Below are 22,445 nucleotides of genomic sequence, written 5' to 3'. Positions count from 1 at the left end.
CTGAACCTCAATAGTTCCTACTTATAATACCCTGGGCTCTCCAGATGTGCAGTAAATGAGAGGCAGCAGCAGTCTCTTCCACCTTTTCTAGCCTTAATTTACTTCTGCATTTGAACCTGAGCACCTTGGGCCCTCAGAGCTGCCAAGTCAGCTCCCAGGCCCCACGCCATCTCGGCTCCTGGTACCCCAGCCATCAGCAGAGGCTGACCATACTGCTCCACGACATGGAGAGAAACAAGGAGGTCGCAGCTCGAGGCCACTCGTGTCTTTCCCTCCGGAAGCTCTGACGTCTGAAGGTGAAGGGTCTGTCCCCAGATCACAATTACAAAAAACAAATGCAGAAGTTTTCATGACCAATGTGGCATTTTTACAAGATGTCCAACTGTAAGTTACACGGCCAAATCCTGCTTCACCCAGACACGTTAGTGTCATTGTCATCTACCTTCTAAGCATTAGAGTCAACTCTGGAGTTGACATGGTACAGCATCATGTAATAACTTTTCCTCTTTAATTTTAAAACATTTGGTATCTCTTATGTAACAGTAACAATGATGGGATGTGTATTGAACAACTACTATGTGCCTGGCATTGTTCCAAGTTCACATGCATTAACTCATTTAATTCTCAAAAGAATTCATCATCATGAAAAGTCAGGATCTGAACCTAGCATGTCTCTACTGTCTTTGCCATACTGACAGATCAAGAATCAAAGACCCCATTTCCTTAGAAAAGTAACCCTCATATAAAGTTTCCCACAGACTCAGAAGGCAAGGCTATACTTCAAAATGCCCCTGAACAGATGGGACAATCCCAGGGTTGTACATGTGTAATGACTACCTTACCATCCCTCCACGAGTCTTCTGTCTAAGCAGAATACGGTAGGCTCTGAGGGAAGGCAACGCCAGGGACTTTCAAACATGGAAATGGCCCCACTGTGATTCTTTGGGTTTAAAGCACTTTCAGCAAATTCTCTAGGGAACATAGCCATTCTCCACAGATGATGGCCACACCTCACCACAGAGTGGTCAGCTACATGGAGGGCAATATCATCCGTAGTTCTCCCTCTGGGACCATTTGGGAGAAATAACAGGCCGATTTCCCCAAGCCCTTAACCACTCGCACTTCCAACAGTCAGACCTGAGGTCTCCTCGTCCATCTGGGGGCCAGACCCTTGCTTTGCCCACAAACAGGGAGAACCCAAAGGATGCCTTCTAAGAAGTCCCTGGTCAATAAACAGCATGAGGGATGTAAATACCTGAGCTCCCTCACCCTTCTTCATGGGGACAACTCTGAGATGTGATTGCATTGTCTCCAAAGTCCCCTGCAAGATCCAGCCAAAGTCTCCCAGCCTGAGACTTGACCTGATATTGCACCCTAGTGTGGTTCTCCTTCCCTTCCCTGTCCCACTTCCCCATTCCTACTAGGATTTCTGAGATCTCTTCCTAGTGAACCACTTTCATGGGTCTGCTTCTGGTGGTGAACTGAGAAGGGCAGCAGAACACGCAGAAGATCCCTCTAAAACCCCAACTCTGTACAATATGAACAAGCATCTTGGGTCATTAGTCCTCTGCTCCTCTCAGTGCTCCTGTAAGACAAATGGAATGACCCACTTGTATTGTCCCTGCTCATCCCTGAGCTACTTAGTCCTTGGTAACTTCAAAATATTGCAGAAGCCAAGTTACTGTGAGAGAGGTGGCTGGAGTGTCCTCGCATGACACTACTGAATAAGCACTCTTAACGAAAGAATGTTGAGTGATGTCCACATCATTGTGGCTTCAACAAAAGGAAAATACAATGGCTTCGATGGCTCAAAATGCCAACCGCAGCTCAGGAAGCCAGATCCCTGTTCTGTGTAACTCCATTCTCCAACAGCAAGGCCTAGAAAGGACAGCCCTTCAGAGAATTCCAGCCCAAATTCCTGATTTTACAGTCTTGGTTCCTCTGAATCAAATCCGGATGTTAAACATTTCTCATGGTAGTTCTTAACCTTAATTACTTTACCAAAGCAAATATTTAAATATCTATAAAATTTCCTTCTTATATTTTATGAGGAAATATTTATTAGTATGTCCCTTTGGAATAGATTTTCCTACCCCCCATTCTGAAAAGTAATTCCACCTAGAAATCATTCTGAAAACAATTTTATTCTAAAATCATTCTGAAAACAATTATTTTTCAGAACAGTAATTAAAACAGATCTAATAATTGTTAGTAGAAATAATTAAAATATTCTTACTTATAAGAATGCACTACATTTCAAATATTTTTTTAAGTATAAAAGCTCTTCAAGTGCACCAATGTCTATAATAGAAAAGTTAAGATCTACACTTTTGTCCATACGGAGTGTCTAGATGTGATACATTCCGACTCAGTCATCGTGGTAGTGACAAAGGACCTGCTTCGTGCGATGGCTCAGTCTAGTTGAACAGATACAATTACAGTCTCTTAACATCCAATGTGGACCAAGTACCATGTTATCACTCTTCTACGTACATGACTATGAGAGTTCTGCACTTCTTTCCATCCAGTAATCTTAGCACTGATTTCCATAAGTATCTAAGGGCCTTGAAAGAGATTTCTCCAAAATGTTCCAGAGCAAGTTCTATGAGCTGTTCAACTGGACCCAGCCAGCAGCTTCAAGTTAAGACTTCATTTGAGATGACTTGCTGAGGGAAAATCCACCCCCAGTGAAACGAGGGCCAGTTGGCCTGGCCATGGGGAAGGTGTGGTCCACAGGTACTTCGCCTCTGTTTCTGTAAGAGAGGAAGTGAAAGGTAACCTCTGGAACATCTTTCTCCTCTTTTAAGTTTGGTGCTCTCCAAGTGCATAGAGTTAGCCGCTGAAAACTGCTTTATTACAGCTTCCATTTCTAGACACAGTTGTTTAAAATCTAATTGGGCATTTGCTGATAACATGTAGAGATAGGGAAAGACACAATTAAATGGACCCTCCTACTGTTGATCTAGCTATGGATAGAAGACCTCATTATAACTCAAGCACTATGGACTTAAGGCTGCTGACCTGCAATCCTTTTCCTGTTCTATAAAACAATGGTTTAGTTCCAAAGACCAGTCAGAAGGCTCTTTCTCTTGGCTCAGTCATAATAATTAATTCATCATTTATCAACTTTTGAATTCCAAAGTGGCAGTACAAACATAAATATTTACCACACAAACATATCTTTATCAAACTTGGACATTTACAAAGGCAAATTTTCCTGTAACTTTACACAAGCAGCAGTTAGTACTAAAAGGAGTTTAAGATACGAGAAAAACTGGGAAAGATAAGACAGTACACTTGGCAATAAAAGGAGTTCTCCCCTGGAATCTGCAATGTATTAGTATCTCTAGGGCTCCCTTAAATACACACACACACACACACACACACACACACACACACACACACATTCAGGTTTCCCGTCGAGGTGCCTTAAATTGACACAAATTACCTGGTGTGTAATTAGGGCTCTTATGGATATCAACTTTGGAATCCCTTTTTCCAAATAAAAATTAAGCAACTATTAAGACCAAAAGTAATTAGATTTGACAACTAGCAATGATTTACCTTAGGGGAATGAATCCACATTGAAAAAAAAATCTGACAGGTTCTTCAGACTCTAGACCCTGCTGGGCAGACCAGGGTAGGGGAGTCAGGGGCAGGTGGGTGAGGTATAAGATCAGGGACCAAAGCATGATTAAAACAAATATTTGAAAAAACACCTAAGAAGGCAAAAGGGCACAAATGATTATGTTATTTTATAAAGTGCGTATGTGGGGAGGACATCCACAGAGATGATTCTAAACTATTCCCTTTGGAAAGAGCCTGTAGAGGATTGCTGTATCAATCAAGCTATCTCTCTGCAAAACTGAGTGGATCCAGCAAAGGAGATTCCTTCTAGCACTTTGGCAACTGACCTTCTCCCAACCGTTGTTACATACAGGCTGCGTTCCCCACTCCCCCTGCCCTCTCTTGCCTTAAATAACCCAGTGTTTCCCCCCTGAAGGAACTTATGCTGAAGGCTTCCAGCGTGGCCTATACTGACTAATGGGAATAATGTCTCTTTTGTATCGTTCTTTTCGTGTATTTATGTACCATTATAATGACTCCCTTCAGCTGTCCTCCTCCTGATCTAACCATCTCAGCACTTTTGTTTTCGCCTTGGCTTATTTTCCATCAGCCCCTTTAATATTTTTTAAACTTCTCCTATGAACTCATTTCTCTATCTACCTCCCTTTTATAGATCCCCAACTAAATGGAACCACCAATGACACTCTAACCAGGTCAGAGCAGCTACAAATAATGAGCATTTAAGGGCAAGGAGATGACAGGTAAGGCAACGATGCCAGAGCAGTGCTGATGGAACTTTCTGTGGTGACGGGGAAGCTGTGTATCTAGGCGGTGTCCACTAACCACATGTCGCTATTAAGCAATGGAAATGTAATGCAACCAAGGAACTGAATTTTTAATTTGGTTTAATTGTAATTCCTTCCAATTCAAATAGCTGCAGGTGGTCTATGGCTGGAGCAGTGCAGTTCTAGTGGGTGGGCAGGTGGAGGTGCTGAGCTGGCAGAGGGGTGCCCTCTTACTGGCTCAGCATGCTCTCTGTGTCCAAAAAAAAACTGTGGGAGGGGGAATCCATGAGGTCAAAGGAGACTAGGCCAAACCCCAGAGGAGTCACTCAGCTCTAGAAAGATAACTGTTTAACTAAGCTAGCTGTTTGCAGCCATGTAAATTATATCATTGGTCTCCAAAATGTATTGTACGTAAACTAGAACAGTGCTCCTCAACCTTTTCGGCACCAGGGGCAGGTTTTTCCACCTGGGTGGAGAAGAGGGGAGTGAGGGGAACAAACAGGAGGCGGAGCTCAGGTGAGCTTTGCTGTTGGCTGGGTAAGCTACAGGCCGTGGACCGGGTACCAGACGGTGGCCCGAGGGCTGGGGACCTCTGATCCAAAAGATGAGAAAGATGACCCATTGGGGAGTGAAAAGATGGGAATAGAGGTTCTATTCCCATCTATTTTATATTGTATCTTTAAACATTAAAAATCTCACTTTACTAATAGTCACAAAGTAACACTATTATTGGCATATAGTTTATAAATCAAAACATATTGAAGGTAAAAATATTGTAAAATAAAAATTTTATTTTAAAAACCATATCCATATATACTGGGGGGGGGCTGCAAGTTCAAAAATGTTATACTGGTTAGGGTGCGCAATTAAAAAGTTTGAAGGCCACTGGGCTAGACACCTGCCGCGTGTGGAAACCGTGTTAACACTTTATAAGCGTGACTCTTCCCATCCTAAAAGAAAACTACCGTGTTTCCACTCCTACATTCGTTCACTCACATCGCTAACATGTGCAGTTCTCCAACCTTCTTAGTGTGCACGGAAATGGCCTCTGGGGTGATTAACCTGCAGGTTTCTGAGGCCCCTCCAGAGACTGCTGAATTCAAATACCCAGAAATGGGCCTGGGGGCCTCGTGTTAAGTCTCACCAGGGATTCTTGAACCAGGTAGTTGTTGCACCCCCACATTAAGACAGACTCACCCCAATTAGCTATAATACTTAGCATATTCTATTCTACCAGGCAATGGACACTGAAAGGCAGAGTAAGGGACATTCGGATTTATAAGAATGGTAAATTTGTACTGGCAAATGAATTTGCATCCAGTTTCTTTAAATAGCTGTCGCCCACTCATGAGTCGTGGACAGATGCACTCACACCCTCGTTCACCACGTTCCTGAAATGCCAATGTGAGAAAAACACCAAATTTGACTTGCAACCCACAATGTGAGCCACAGTAGAGTGAACCGGATGGTTTGGGCAACGCCACGTGGCCAAACCAAGGTTCAAACCTCCGAATCTGGTTTACTGTCTCACCCTCAGGTTAGGCAGATGATAACAAGATGAAGACAACATTTACTTGTTGACGTGTTGGCATTCTGACATGCAAAACGCTGGCCTGACAGCTGCATTCTCATCTCCCAGAAGAATGAGAGCTCATGTTGATGCCCCAGAGCAGACACAGCAGATACCCAAAGTCTGCTGCTGGACACAGAGATGGTTCAGAGGTAGTTTCCCTAAGTCACAGGTGAAAATTCCTCTGAACTGCTCATAATTGGAGTGCTTCACCCATATTACAGAGAACAGCTTTACCTCGCCCAGACCCAGACCCCCTGGCAAAACTGCCTGTGGTTTTAAATGTGCAGACTTCAGCCAGTACAAGGCTGACTGTGAACCTCATCTGCAAACATGGCTATCGTGTGATTGTCTCCAAACTGTGCGAACAGTGTGGGCGGAGGGAATATCACACTATGTTTCCTCTGCTCCAGGTTAGGTACCCCAATACCCCAGATATTGATGGGCCCCTGTTAGGGTCCTAAGAAGAGGCCCCAGTGTCTGCTGAGATGCTGCTCTCATACATACCCTGTGAGTGGCCTGGAGAATGCCAGTTGTTCCCCCTGTGACTTAGTTTGCCCCAGTGACACCTGCACCTCTGTGACTCCACACCAAATATTTTCTCACCAGCAGGCAACAGGCACAACGAAATTAGAACATTTATCTAATTCTTACTTCTGAATGTATTCTTTACGCTTCTGAGCAAGGTATTTCTTCTTTAAATTCACTAGTTCATTACTAAGTTTCCTCAGCTCATACTTATATTCTTCGCTCTGTGTTTCATACATATTCAATTCTGAAGATAAAACCTAGCATGGTGGGTAAAACAGAAGATATGCAGTTAAACAACACATTTTTTAATGAAAATCCTTTCAGCCGGCTGCCATTTCCCTCAGTGGAGCTAGAGGTACAAAACCACGCCCAGTTTAACAGCTAATCTGCATGCCTTCTCCAGTTCAAGGCTGAGGAAGACTCATAACCAGGAAAAACGCAAATGAAACCTCTTCCACCTGCTTAGAAAAGGGAACTGTCAGGCCACAGCCAACAGGCTCACACATAAACGGTATAACGTGCTGCAGGGAACACTGTGCGGAGGGACTGAAAAGCTCCCAGATGTACAGTATAAAATTACCTTTAAACCCCTTTTTAAAAAGCTTTCAAGAGAACAATCACTAGGGAGTGTGATTCATGTGAGGATTATGGTAAATGTATATATTATATGTATGCACACACATATATGTATATATACTGTCCTGCCACCACCACACTGTGTGTGTGTATATAATTCCATATACATATATATAAGTATACTTATATAAGTATATATACACTTATACATACACATATATATACGTGTGTGTGTGTGTGTGTGTGTGTGTGTGTGTATAAAAAAATCCAGATATTTATATCTGGAATTATCCTGCCACCACCACACGAAGTAGGAACCAATTTATGTGTTCTCTGCTAACCACCTGCCACCTCTTTATTGTGTCCTTTGAGACCATTCACAGGTTCTCACTTTATCCTAGCGCTGGGACACCGTCCTCTTAGACTCAGGGAACTGTCACTCGTGCGTGGGAGAGTCTAACTCATGTGAGGGCTGTGACAGGAGCCTGATTACCTGCCTCTTCCATCGTGCTGTTCGGTAGACGCTGCTGATCTCGGGCTGGGCAATAGGAGTGCAATTTGCTCACCTGGGTGGAAAGTGGACCGCATGCCGGAGATAGGGGTGCTCCCCTCGAAAACCAAGGGGAGGCGAGAAAGGCTATGGTTCTAAGGGGCATCTAAGAGACGCGCATTTGTTTTTCCTCTCACTCACTATTTTAAAGAATTGTATAAAAGGGGGATTTTTGTCAGAATTCTGAGTGCTGATTTGCTCCTGAACCCTTTCCTATGATTCCTGTGAAAATGATTCTGACTATGTTATCATGAGCTAATGTATATAATTTTCATGTTGGAATAAAACCTGCCTTAATAGTTAAGTTCTAAGGAACCAAGACCTCCTTTCCAAACAGTGAATGTGGAATTTCCTTTCTTAAAAAAAAGTACAGATAATGAGAACAAACTGGCCAAGAGGCTCAGTACAATCCACCTCAGGTCCTCTTCTACCAATGGTTACATTGCATTCTGAGCAAAAAAATCTGGATGAAGCCTTTAATTACCTGAAATAAAGGCTAAAGTGACGAGAGGCTCCTATGAACCACTGAACCCAATCCAGTGCTAAGCACAGCTCCCTGACAACAGTGCACAGACAGACGTGCCTTTCTATTCTATACCCATCCCTGAGAAAACAAACTTTTATTTTGTTCAAAATGCTCAACCATTTAAAAGGATGAAAATAATCAAAAGATTACACCTCATGAAAAGTTAAATTACACTTCAGGATGATCATAGGAAATGATACTTAGAGTGATAAGTTGAAAATTAGCGTTCCAATTAGACTTCCATTTCACCTGCCTTTTTAACAAAATGGATGCAAATTTGTGATGTCCTACTTGTAAAGGATCAGTACTATATTAGTAGAATGGCATCTATTTTACCCCAGGCAGAAAGGCGATGATTATTACCCTGCAGTGTGCAGGTGAGCACCAGAATTCAGCTGACATGTGCTACATCTTGTGCCTGTGTGTGTATAAGATTTCCCTGACATGCCAAGAATATCGAAGTAGTCACTTAGGAGGAAAAACTCAAAATACAATGGGAATGTGCCATTTTTCCCTTTTTCAAATATTTTATTGTATATGCTATTACAGTTGTCCCAATGTGCCCCCTTTGCCATCCCCCACAAAGCATCCCCTACTCCATCCAGCAACACCCCCCTCCACCCTTAGTTCATGTCCGTGGGTCATGCATATTAAGTTCTTTGGCTACTCCATTTACTATACTGTTCTTAACATCCCCTGCCTATTCTGTTACTATCATTTTTATTTCTTAATCCCTGCACCTTCCCCCCATTCTCTCCCTCCCTGTCCCAGCTGGTAAGTATCCAAATGATCTCTATATCTATGATTCTGTTTCTGTTCTGCTTGTTTGTTTTTAGGCTCAGTTGTTGATAGTTGTAAATTTGTTGCCATTTTAATGTTCATAGTTTTGATCTTCTTTTTCTTAAATAAGTCCCTTTAACATTTTATCTAATAATGGCTTGGTGATGACAAACTTCTTTAGCTTTATCTTGTCCAGGAAGCACTTTATCTGCCCTTCTATTCTAAATGTTAGCTTTGCTGGATAAAGTAATCTAGGTTGTAGGTCCTTGCTTTTCATCACTTTGAATACTTCTTGCCAGTCTATTCTGGCCTGCAAAGTTTCTTTTAAGAAATCAGCTCAGTCTTATGGGAACTCCTTTGTAGGTAACTCTCTGCTTTTCTCTTGCTGCTTTTAAGATTCTCTCTTTATCTTCAACCTTTGGCATTTTAATTATGATGTGTCTTGAAGTGGGCCTCTTTGCAACCATCTTGTTTGGGATTCTCTGTTCTTCCTGTACTTGCATATCTATTTCCTTCACCAAATTAGGGAAGTTTACTTTCATTATTTTTTTCAAATAAGCTTTCAATTTTTTCTCTTCTCCTTCTGGCACCCCTATGATGCAAATGTTGGTGTGTTTGAAGTTGTCCCAGAGGCTCCCTACCTTGTCCTCATTTTTTGGATTCCTTTTTCTTCTTGCTGTTCTGATTGAATGATTTTTCTTCCTTATGGTCCAAATCATTGATTTGGTTCTTGGCTTCATCCACTCCCTTGTTGATTCCCTGTAAACTTTTCTTTATTCCAATTAGTGTAACTTTCAGTTCCGATTGGATCATTTTTATGTTGTTGAAGTACTGACTGAGTTCCTAGAGCACCCTATAACCAGTGCTTTGAACTCTGCATCTGATAGATTGCTTATCTCCATTTCATTTAGTTCTTTTCCTGGAGTTTTACTCTGTTCTTTCATTTGAACCATACTTATTTGTCTCATTTTGGCAGCCTCCCTGTGTTTGTTTCTATGTACTAGGTAGAGCTGCTTTGACTTCCTAGTCTTAGTAGCATGGCCTAATGTAGAAAAGCTACCCTTAACCACTTGGGTGGGTCCCTTAAGTTGGATGGGGTGAAGACTTGGGTAATCACCAGGGTGGGGCAATCGTGTGAATCAGGTTAATGGAGTCTCAGATATGGTGCTGCTGCACTACGGCTCTGTGTGCGGCAGGTTTCAGAAGAGGAACAATGGCCACTGCCTGGCCTCTGGAGTTTTGTCTGGGAGGAAGCTGTCCCCCAGCTCTTGTCCTGATGCCAGACACTTCAGTTCCTCTCTGTATGCCACTGATGCCCTTCAAACTGCTGCCCTGATGCTGGAGGCCAGAGTGAGTAAGTCGGCGTAAGCCCATTGCAGAGCCTTTAAGAGGAGATGCCTGAGAATCCCACGGTTTCTTCCACAGACCAAATCCCCACTGATTTTACAGCCAGAAGTTATGGAGACCTATCCTATGGGCACTGGAACCCTGGGCTGAGTGGGCTGGTGTGGGGCTGGGCTCTCTCATTCCCAAGATATCCCTCCCAGTTTTTATCCACCACACAGGCCTCTTCCACATCTTCACATCTCTGCCCCTCCTACGCATCTGAATGAATGTGACTAATTCCTTGGCTGTTGGACTTCCAGACAGCTCAATTTTCTCATAGTTCTGAGTGATAGTTGTTTTGTGGTTTACTTATAATTTTTGCTCAGAATACACAGTTTTTAAAGAAAACTTTTAAAAGGCACATGTAATAGTAAAACATTCCATTAGCCCAACTGAGGTTCCTATGTCACTTAGAAAAGAATTTGTGCTAAGAGGATTCCTGCATGGTTTTCTTCCCCTTTCATGGCAATTTATTTGATAGATGGTCATGAGGCAAGGCCCTGGGGGCTGGGAAGTAGCTGGTGCTTTGTGTACATTGATTTCAGGCAGAATGGAAGAGCAGTAACCTGCTTTGGCACAGTGGTCTCCTTCAGTGGGCCAAGGTGTTAACATGTTTCCTTTGTTCTTTCCAACATTCAGGTCCTCTAAATCATCTTGAGATTACTTATACAAACCCTACCCCGCATCAAATTTGTACTTCATTGCCAACATTGTCTCCTCAACTCCTTCCTCACTTGCTCACTTCCCTCTTTCAGGAAATGGAGAATTGGGGGTGGGGGAGGTCTGCTACTCTAGGAGCAGAGGGGTAGCTCTGAGGTTTGCCCTGCTCCTCCTGGGACTAAAGTGCTAAAAAGTCTGACCTCAGTGGAGTCGGCATTTGGGAAACTGGCTCCTAGGGCTGAGGCAGCAGACTTGCACCGGTGTGTTCCCAAGTTTGGCCAGGAAAGCGCAGAGGCTACTTACTTTAATCTGCTTGGACTTCTCCTGCAGTGTCTGGCGATAGATCTGTAGCTGCTCTGCAGCCTCAGGTCCAGGCTGCCGGGCCAGGGTGAGCTTTAGTTCCACATACAGTTTCTCCTTTTCCTGTTGGAGAACATGACCACAGGTGGAGATTAACAGGCCCAGCAAGAAAAGGAGTGCCTTAGCAGTATGGCTCAGGACCGTCCTAAGCTACTTCACGGCTCCATGCTGATTACATTCATGCATAGATTCATTCAATCATGCGTCAAATCAACCCTGATCAAAGGGTTAGGATATGATCAACATTTGAATACCAATAATAAGGCAAGTGAGGAAGAGAAAGTCCATTTCTACCTAACCTTATGATCATAGGACTGAGAGACAAGAGCAGTGATGAAAGATCTCGACAATGTGTTGTACAAAGGCAAGGAGTGACTAATTCTGGTGGCAAGAGTTGGGGGAGATTTCACAAAAATGGCACTTCAATGCTCACTTGAATAATGAGTAGGAGTTTCCCCCAGGCAGAGAGAGAAAACAAGAGCTTTGTAGGCCAAGGTCGGGCAACAAGGTAGGGCAGTGGTAAGTCCAGTTCAGCAGGTGCACAGGGCAGGAAGAGGGAGAAGCAGAGAAACTGGGCTGGGTTCATTGGTTGGAACTAGATAGTGTGTGTCACACAGGATGTAGTTTGAGACCACATCCTTCATGCAGTTAGGAGCTAAGGATGAGCCATGCCTGAGGTCATCGTCAGAGCAATAACTCCAGCAATAAAGCAGAGAAGAGAATGAGGAGGCTGCTCAGGACATCAGTACAAGCCGGATGAAAAAAGCTGGACCTAAAACAGGTAGTTAGGATAAAAGGCAGATAGATGTGAAGACATTTCTGAGGTAGAATCAGTGGGGTTTATTACATGATCAGACAAGCACAGAAGGGAGGAGCAAGAGCCAAGATGACTCCAAAGTTTCCAACATGGGTGTGTGGGGGGCTGGAGGGTGATGGTGATGGAGACAGGAAGGATAGGGGAGGTGACAGTGTTGGGGGAGGGGAACTGTCACTGTATTCCCTCCTGCTAATCAGTGGGTTTGGGACATGTTGAGCTTGGGGCCCTGTAAGATACCCAGAAGAGGGATTAAAAATGTGGTCCCAGAGTTGAGAATTGAGGAACAACTTTGAGCTAACAGTGGGTTCTGGTTAAGAGCCATTAGAATGGATTCATCAGCCAGGAATGGCTTACAGGGTAAGCCAGGACAGCTAGGTTTGGGGGAGAGCCAGCACATGCAGGGTGGGAAAGTAAGTAAGAGCCAGAGAAAGAAAATAAAGGAGAGTAATTAAATGTCCCCCAAACCAAGAAAAGGTAGACATTTAAAAAGGAAGGAATGATTTGAGAGGTCAATGGCACCAAATGGGGTAAAGAGAAGAGACAAGAGGGAGACTGAAATGGCCTCTGGGGTGGACTGTTAGGACAGCACCACTGACCTCATTCAGAAGGTTACAGTAACATTTTGGGAGTGAAAATCACAGAGGCTGAAGAACAAATCAAAAGTAGAAAATAAAGAAAATGAGTCTTTTAGGAAATGTGATGTGGGGCCTGGCTCGTGTAACTCAGTGGATTGAGCATGAGCCTGCAAACCAGAGGGCCACAGTTTAATTCCCAGTCAAGGCACATGCCTGGGTTACAGGCCAGTTCCCAGTAGGGAACGCACAAGAGGCAACCATACATTGATATTTCTCTCCCTGTCTCCTTCCCTTCCCCTCTAAAGATAGAAAGAAAGAAAGAAAGAAAGAAAGAAAGAAAGAAAGGAAGGAAGGAAGGAAGGAAGGAAGGAAGGAAGGAAGGAAGGAAGGAAGGAAGGAAGGAAGGAAGGAAGGAAGGAAGGAAGGAAGGAAGGAAGGAAGAAAGAAAAGAAATGTGATGTGGGAAGAAGAGAGACCTGGAAATAATTTGAGGGAATAAGTAAAAAAAAAAAAAAAACACCCAGGAACACTAGGACATGCAAATTTGTAGACTTAAAAGAAAGGACTTTCTAAGAACCCAAAGCAAATCTCAATTTGGTAACTTAATTTAACCAATAAACAATATAGAATTCCCATTTGTACCCTAAAGTTTAATTGCTTATAACATGCTTTCAGATCTTTGACTAAAGATACTACGTACAAACAAAGATTTATTTCTAAGGCATTTCAATTCTAGATTCCCTCTCCTCTAAATTGCCCTAGTTTGAACAAACACTGATTAAAAAAAAAACTAGTGTCTAGTTTCTACTCATTTGTCTCCGTATATATTATTTTCTTAAGGTAATTATATTAAAGGAACAAAATATAAATAAAGCCCTCTCATTAAATGAAACAACCAGTCAAATGGAAATGATTTTTTACCTAGAGTTAAGTATTCTTAACATTGTCATCAAATAATCTATTTTGCCAAAGAACACAGAAGTCTTTTAAAAAATAGGTAAGAGGAAATTCATTAACTAGTCATTGTTACCATTTATCTCAGTTTTTTTCTTTCTCCTGGTCAAATTATAGTAGCTTCATTATAAATAACATGTCTCTATTTTCAAAAGAGTGTAGGCAACTTAAAAATTACATGGACAGAATATGCTTGTGGACAAACACTCTCATCAACACCATACCCACCATTTAAGAAATAATTCCAGAAATGACAAGGAAATTCAAAGCCCACACAAAAGAGGAAAATAACAAATGGAATTACAAAGTGGTGGCTTTCCTTTGCTGTACAGCACCCCCATCACACTTTATAATGTAATCTTCTCAGTAAATGGACGTAGTGAGCAATGAGAAAGACATCAGAAGTGAGTTTATTTCTATAGCCACTTAATGCCTGCTCTGTTGGAAAAATAAAATGTCTGGCAAGGCTTCAAGATTTAATTTGGAAAGGGTAATAAGTATGTGGAGAAGCCCACGAAACTGTTTTGTCCATTTCTTTCAGCTCACCTTTCTCTAGACTAGAATACAGGCAGATTTGAAAGTAAAGAACCCTGCAGTGATGAGAAGGAAGTGATCAGGTTTGGGATGGAATAATGCCTTAAACCACAAAGACCATCTTACTCCAAGAACCTTCAAATGTTCCCCAGGCCTAATTGGTTTCAATTGCTCCTGGTAGGGAGGGAGGAAAGAGACATGGAAGAAAACACAGAAGAAGCAAACATTGTTACCGCACCTCATAGACGGGAATACCAAGGTCAACGGGAATGAGTGGTGTGTTCAAAATCCCTTGACAAGTCAAAAACTTCATCATGAGATATTCGAGAACCACTTTCCCCATACAACACCTCCTCTGGGGCTTGAAAAGATGGTATAACCCTAAAAGAATCTAGATCAAAGTGGGCTACCCAATTCTTTAAGGCAGCATGATATCCGTAGAAGGATGGAGCTAGGTTCTTAGGGGAAGAGCAGGACTGAGCCTCCACCTCCCCTGACCTGCACCCTCTGAATGAGTCTTGCCCTTGTCCTCTAACGGGATGTGCCATCTTCCCATACAGCGTGAACAACGGTGCCACTTACCCTGTCGTCTTCTATAACTTCCTGGGTTTTTTAGAGGCTGTGAAGTGAACTGAAATGGATTTATTCTAAAGGATAACTAAGCAACTGAACAGTAAGGACCCACAAGTGTGGAAAAAAGCAGAAAGCACTGAGTAAATTAGCATGAAATCTTCCTGAATATGCAAAGTCAAAAAGTTCAGGGAGTTAAGTAGCCCGGGACGAGTAGTGCATATGTGCTCGCGGTGGGTGGGAAGAACAGCTAACAAAACTTCAGGGACTAAGGCAGTGGGGGTGTGCGAAGAGCAGAGGGGAACGGAAGGATAGCGGTTGAAATGTACTGCCAGGCTCCAACGTGCATGAATTTTACTCTACGCTTACAACGGAAAACCTGATAAAACCAAAGTGAAGGCTGGTCGGCATTAACATTCTAGTTGTGTGTATCATACAGATTTGTATATTGGGAGAACGTGCTAGTAATTTAGATAAATATGGAGTGTTTGATGGATTGAAGGTCTTAAGTACGATTGTTTTCCAATTTATTTCTCTCCTAACCCTCTATAAGGGCCAACCAAGCTCTTCAAACATTGTGCAATGGTGTGTATAATAACCCCATTTAGAGACAAAGCATGCAATTCTATTATAAAGAGAATCTATCTTATGCAACAGAGACTCATTTGCTGTCCAATGTATACTGTCTCCATAAGCCAGCAGTGGCAGAACCAGCTGCCTTGTAATACATATCCTGTCCTTCTTCATTAAGCTGCTTCCATTTCTTTTTAAACCAAGTCAATTAATTTGTCACTGGTTTAGAAGCACCATATGTCAATGAAACATCATAGGAAAATCATAAATATTTTATCATTTCCCCACCAACAAAAGAGTGTATCTTTAGGTTGGCATTTCTTTATTTATTCAGAGTTTGCTTATAACACACATCAATATTATTTTGTAGCATGCCTCACTCTTCAAATTACTTTTATGAACAGCTACACTAGAAAATAAGCCAGACTATTAACGCCAAGAGACTAGCTTTCTCTCTCTCTCTCTGACTATGTCTTGCTCACATTAACCATACCGTGTCTATCCTTAAAATGATGTTCTCTTCCTAGATATCCCAGTCTCTCATTCAAGCAGATTGTCAGACATGGTTATGGCTTCTTTTGTTACAAGGATCTCGCCAAGTTATACTGGACTCATTGTCAATATTGGCTGAGTAGAGTGGTAAGGAATTAATCACAGTATTAGCTTCAAATAATGCTGTCATTACATGGTGACAACCTCTAACCCCATACTGGAAACTCACAGAATCTCTCAGACTTCAGGTATTTGTATTTTATCTGAAAGTAAATTAAAAGTCTACATTGTGGACAGTCCATGCAAATGAAAGTCAGTGCTATTCTGGGTACAAGTCAAAGTAAAAGATTAAATTGCTAACCGAACTCCTTTCCCCACTGAGCTATAATTTTACATTCATTGTCTGTTTATATTCCCTTTCTTTTGCTCTGCATCTTCAGCTGAAAACAGAAGGTAGTTCACATTCAATGTGCAACTTAACCTCTTCTTCCTTGGCTCACTTAGTTGACGCAATATCTAAGAGGAACTAATTAACTTTGCTTCCATCTGAATCTGTGGATGGCAAATGCCAGTCCATTGATTCTCCTCACCCTGGATCCATCAGCTTGCTTGGGTCAGCTCTGGGAATAATCAGCTCACCACATGACCTAGCTAACTCATGTGAAACAGTGGCTTTCCTCCTTAGCCAAAGACGCACGCTTATCTCCACTCACCAGGGCGAAAGCCACCCACTCAGATGCTTGTATACCACATACTCCAAGGAAACAAACACCATCTAATCATCACTCAAGCTCACCCAAAGGGTTCAAGATGAAGTTAGTTCTTTTTTTCTTTTAAACTAATGCTTCTGGGAAAGCCCACCTCACAGAATGCACAGAAAATCTCTTTTTCCAATTTGTCAACAGACGCTATCTATGTTACTTCAGTATTTAATCTTTATGAATCCATTCTTTCTCTCCAACTGAATGATGAATCTTTAAGGTCAGAATCACAATGGCTCTTTCTGTAACTCTCTCGTACCTACTACTACTTGTGCTAGGGGCTCAGTAACTCCATTGCCTACAATTGTATCATTAGCAGACTATGCCCATTGCATTTTAGTATAGTGCACATTTACAGAGGTAGGATATATCTACGATGAGAACTTGAATTAGACCATTGGGTAACATCTTTCAGTTAGTAGAGCTTGCATAATTCACCAGTACTTTAAGTTTCATAACTTTGAGCTAATTTTTTTCATTGTTTACAAGGTAGAACCCTCCCCGCAAAAACAATTATCTTCTAGAGGGCAGGCCTCTTATAGTACAGACTTCCCCTACTAGGTGAGTGTTCTAGGAACCCATCTGTATCATAGTACCAGCTGGTGGTGTTGCAAGAGGCTGTGTTCAGCTTCAGTGAATTTTTTTAAGACTCTTTTTATACGTTTGCCCATTTCATGATAGGTGATTTATGAGTGTACATGCCCACACCTGTGTTGAGTGTTCACCAGTTTTTGACCAAAAATGGCATGACCCCCATGTCCCACCCTCCCTATTCATCCAATCTTGCTGTGGGTGACTTTTTTTGTTTCCCTGGATGATAAAACTCCTCAAAAGGAAACATTTTGCTGATGTGGAAGAGGTGAAACAAAAACAGCAGAAGCATTAAATGGCATCAAAACTGACAGGTTCAAAAATTGTTTTGAGCAGTGAAAAAAAAGTCTTGACAGGTGTATTGCATCCCATGGAGCATACTTTGAAGGTGACTGAAGTTTAAACATGTAAGAACAAATACACAGTTTTTAACAAATAAATTCCGGGCTTTGGGGGTCCTCCCTCATATATTGTATGTAGCTCAGGGAATCACCTCGTGCACAGCCTTGATCTCTTAGTTAAATGTTTATAGTGGTTTTCTGATAGTGTGAAAGGCTTCAAATCCTTTTTCAATTCACAAAACTTGCAGGTGAGTTCAACTGATTGGCCCTGCAAACTCTTCTTCATGTTCATGTGCATGTTGACACATGTAAGTATAAAAATGCAGTCATAACTCAAACTACAGTCTTCAACTAAATGATGTGTTGACTTTTTTCCAACAACCTCCTCAAACACAGAAATTCTAATTGCACGCATAACTCTTCTTCACATCTTAAAAAATGCAATACATTTTTTGCCTCTTTGCTTGGTTTCAGTCATTTTTCCATCCTCCCACCCCTATCTATAATTCTTTACAAAAGACTAAAGACAGATTTCAAATCTTAAGCAAAATTGTTTCCCTCTCTATATAAAGTCAACTCCTAAAGAACATTGCCTAATTTATCTAGAAATGCCTGTTTTCATTAGTGGGAAAGTAAATTAGAAACTCTGTAAAAACATATTACATTTCTATCTAACTTTAAAAAAGGAAGAAATAATGGCTGATACCTTGGGACTTAATGTTTATTAGCTTTCTAACAAAAATGTCAGCGAAACTGAACTCTGGACCTCGCTGGTTTATGATGCCATGAAGTGGTAAAGCCCCCTGGAGAGGAGAGGAGATGCTGAATGTGGGGATGAAACAGAATTACACAGCTGAGTTCCTTATGAGCAGAGAACTACTTGGTTACACAGTGGTTCTTGGCTTCGGATGCAGATGATTAAGTGTTTTATGAGGCATATGAGAAATTTGCATGCACTAACTTTCACCATTTTTGTAACAATAAAAAAAATGCTTCTGGTGCATTCTGATAGAAGGAATACAAACTTCTTCAATGATCATTTTGCAGGGGATTTTATTTCCAAATGCAAATATGTTTGTGAAGTCTTATACTAAGTATTATAATTATCTAGATGAGCTTGAACTTCATTACCAAAATGGTTGCCTTATTTCACCTTTGCACCTTACCTAGCAACTGAATATATGTGAGGAATTTGCACATATTAAATAGCGATAGTGTTGACTTTTTTAAGCCTATAATAAAAATGGTCTAGAAAATTCAAGTCAACTAAGTTTCTATTTAGTACCAGTACCATGCATATCATTGTGCTATTTCACACAAAAATAACCAAGGCCAAAAGCTTCAAGGGCCTCACTATTCAGTTGAGGGAAAACAAATAGCTAAGTCCTTTTAAAAATGCCAGGTCCCCAAAGAGGTTCCAGAAACAGTGTGTAATGTATGAGTAGGTCCAAAGGTAGAAATGATGCCCATTTGATGGACCACAGGAAGGGAAATAGTTTAGATGGATCTTGGTAAGAATAACAGTAGAAATAATAATATTTGTATTAATAAATTAGAGAAGAGCCTCATGATCAAAAGACAAATTTAATAGATAAAGTCAACACATTGAACATGTAACCAATTTCCAGAAGACATAGTAGAGAAAAAATTTTGAATGAGACTTTTTGTTTTGAAAAACTTATGTAATACTCACAAAAATAAGCTTATTGGTCTTATCATTTAAAACTTTACATTTTTATTTTAATAATGAACTACTTACTAGAAAAATAGTTTATTAAAATTGGATTTTGGCATAACTAAGCATTATATAGTATAATTTACTTCCTTCATATATCTGACTTCTGTAGTAAAACTTTTTCTTAAATTTTTACTATGTAACAACAATACAAAAGATTATATAGCACATACAACTATGAATCACAGTAACAAAATGAAATAGAACATTTCCAAATACCTAGAATCTGTGTGCTTCCTTCTCCCTCCCATCCCTGTACCTGCACCTCAGCCAAGGTGAGAACCATTCTCCATCCCATTACCAGTCCCCAGATTTTTCCAGATAGTTTTAGCATATATCTATTATTTAATTTTGCTTTCTTTCAAGCTTTGTAAAAATACTTCCAAGTGTATCTAGTTTTCCTGACTCGCTCTAGTCAACATGATGTTTCTAAGATTTATGGATGCTGTGTGTTTCTGTTCATGTCACACATTCTATTAAATGAGAATTCTACAATTTACTCAGTTTTCTATTGGTGGGCATTTGGATTGTTTCCAGAGTTTTGTCTTTTTCAACAATATTGCTGTGAACATTTTTGTGCACGTTTCCAAGTTTACAAGGACAGGCCTCCCCAGCATGTAGACCTACAGGTATAATTAGAATTATTGTGCCTTAAAGATATGTAAATGTTCAACTTGGTAAAGTTATTTTCAGAAGTATTTAATAAAAGTCCCCACTGATCTGCATCCTTGCCGTTGCCTTGGGTTGTCAGCCACCCCTAAGCAGAGGACCTGCTAAACCAAACCATACTCCTGACCAACTGAAGTTGTAAGATAACGTGTGTTGGTTTAACCACTAAATTGGTGGTCATTTGTAGCAGGGCAACAGATAACTAAATACAGACATCTAAACTTTTGTCTCTCTAGAAACAGTAAGACCGTATCTCAGTGTGGTCATACGTTTCATTTCCCTGCTTATAAAACAAGGTGGAGCATTTTTTTCAAGTTTATTTATCATCTGTTTTTCTCGTTCTGAGAAATGCCTGTCCACCTACACTGTTTTCCTATTTTCTACCTAGTTGTCTTCTTCTTCTTGATCTGTGATTCTTTATGTATTCTGGGCAAAAGTAGGTTTGCAGTTGTTCATACGGAAAATAAGACAATAATTAATAAATAATAGGATAAGAATAAATGCTGTTTTGCATATTAACAACTGTAAAACTACTTTTGCCCACCCCAATATAAATAAAATTGTGTTTTGCTTTAGTTATAACTTCTTTTGAGAAGCAGACATTCTTAATTTTCATGCAGCAAAATTTGTCTATAGTTTCTTTTATAATTAACACTTTTTGTACTTAGTTAAGTACTTAAGCCAATTATTTTCAAAAGACTCTTTTTATTGGAAATATTCAAAGGTTTCATTAATTTTTTCAAAATCCACTCTTAATCCTTTATATTTAAAACATTTTTTGAGGTAACCACACTTATACTTCTTCGACTTTCACTTTTTCCACCAGATGCTGGCTGATTTGTCACTGCCTTTGTATATGATGCCAGTACTGTAGATAGATAGATAGATAGATAGATAGATAGATAGATAGATAGATAGATAGATGATAGATAGATAGATAGATAGATAGATAGATAGATAGATAGATATACCACTTGCATTGAATTTATGAGATCTGGCACCTTTTACTAAGTTTACAATTTTACTTTACAATTGCTCTGCATTGATTTGTATTCTCCTCTGGGTATGAATAACACTGGTAGATCCTACCGAAAAAGAGAGATGAATAATGCCAAAATGGGGAGGAGTTAGTCATACAACGTAGGGAGGCATGTCTGAGTAGTCAACAGTCATAGAAATGGTCAGTTCGTTAGTGAATATATTTATACTATGGCAACAGTCACTTGCCTTCACAAACTTACAATATGACGGAACTGGAAAAAGTAAAAGAAGCAAAAGCAGCAGCTCTCAGAATGGCTATTATGGATGTGCCAGGAATGATACTGAGCTCAGCACATGTGTCATTTCAGTAACTCATGACAACAAACCTGAGAACTGATTGTTTACTCATCTATTTCAACATGCATTCATTCAACCACTCACTCACCCAACCATTCACCCATCCATCATCCATCCCAGTGCTGATGGACACACCAGGCAGTGTTACACTCAGGCACCACCATCACTGTTGTGGTTGTTCTCATCATCTCCAGCTGCCATTTATTAAAAAACTACTATACACTGGTTACCTTTTATAAATTATATCCAATCCTTATGACAATTCTCTAAATTAGGGATATCTCCATTTTACATATGAGGACATTTTACATATGAGGATAATTGACCAAGGACACTAGTGCTAGAGATATGACGCGAATCTAATTCCAAAAGACCATGATCCTTCTTTTATACTGTGTGGTTCTCAAGGAATTTAGAGTCTCATGAAAGAGACAAAGGAGTCAACAAACAAGATGTTGTGATAAGACCAATTCTAAATAGACACAAATGACACCACAAGAATCAGAGAAGGCACAAAAGATCCCTAAAAGTCCATCAATAATAGTCCATCGCTTCCCAAGGTCCATCCATTTCTTTTCCTTGGATATTTCTCTCTCTCTATCTCTCTCTCTCTCTATCTATCTATCTCTCTGTCTCTCTGTCTCTCTCTATCTCATCCTTGCTTCTTGATGATTTTCTCCAGTGTGGGTAAACTGGACTGTATGAATGCTACAGTTCTAGAGAGAGACATAGCCGAGAGAAATGCTTCAATCAAGTACATTATGTATTTCTTGGCCCTACAAGAGGCTCCTTCCTCAGGCCCTACCTAATTCGTCTAACTTATAAGAAGACCTCAAGGCCTCCTATACTTCTCTCCTTAAACCCTCATCAAGAGTCGAACCAGAAAGTGAACTCCAAATTTCCTCTCACCAAGGGGCTACTGAGGCCAGAAACATAAGGGAAATCCTAGAGCCATAACCAATTAATTGGGCCTATAATATAAATGATCCTTTGGAGACTAATAAGAAGATGTAGAATAATTCCAAACATTCATAAAACAATAATTATAATATTAGCTAGCATTTATTGAACATATACCACAAGCTCTGAAAACCACTTTTAGACATTATCCATGCAATCCTCATACATCAAACTCCATTTCACAGATGAGGAAACTGAGGCTCAGCAAGGCTAAGTAATTTGCTCAATACCACACACCTACAAA

At 40.7% G+C, this 22,445-nt stretch overlaps 1 protein-coding gene across 1 annotated transcript in view; it reads right to left on the bottom strand.

Moving 5' to 3' along the window:
• Positions 1 to 2,641: 2,641 nt before the first annotated feature.
• The window catches only part of CFAP58 (cilia and flagella associated protein 58), a 109,332-nt gene continuing 89,528 nt past the window's right edge, over positions 2,642 to 22,445 (bottom strand). The window contains exons 17-19 of the mRNA XM_053668660.1: positions 11,235 to 11,354; positions 6,577 to 6,710; positions 2,642 to 2,753 (exon numbers count right to left, since the gene is read on the bottom strand). Coding sequence (XP_053524635.1) covers positions 2,642 to 2,753; positions 6,577 to 6,710; positions 11,235 to 11,354 — 366 coding nt within the window. The remainder of the gene's footprint in view (positions 2,754 to 6,576; positions 6,711 to 11,234; positions 11,355 to 22,445) is intronic.

Source organism: Artibeus jamaicensis, unplaced genomic scaffold (assembly GCF_021234435.1).
Source record: "Artibeus jamaicensis isolate MK-2021 breed Jamaican fruit bat unplaced genomic scaffold, CSHL_Jam_final contig_490, whole genome shotgun sequence".
In the NCBI taxonomy this organism is placed as follows: domain Eukaryota; kingdom Metazoa; phylum Chordata; class Mammalia; order Chiroptera; family Phyllostomidae; genus Artibeus; species Artibeus jamaicensis.
Note: the sequence above shows the minus strand (reverse complement) of the source record. Positions and strands in the feature narration are given on the sequence as shown.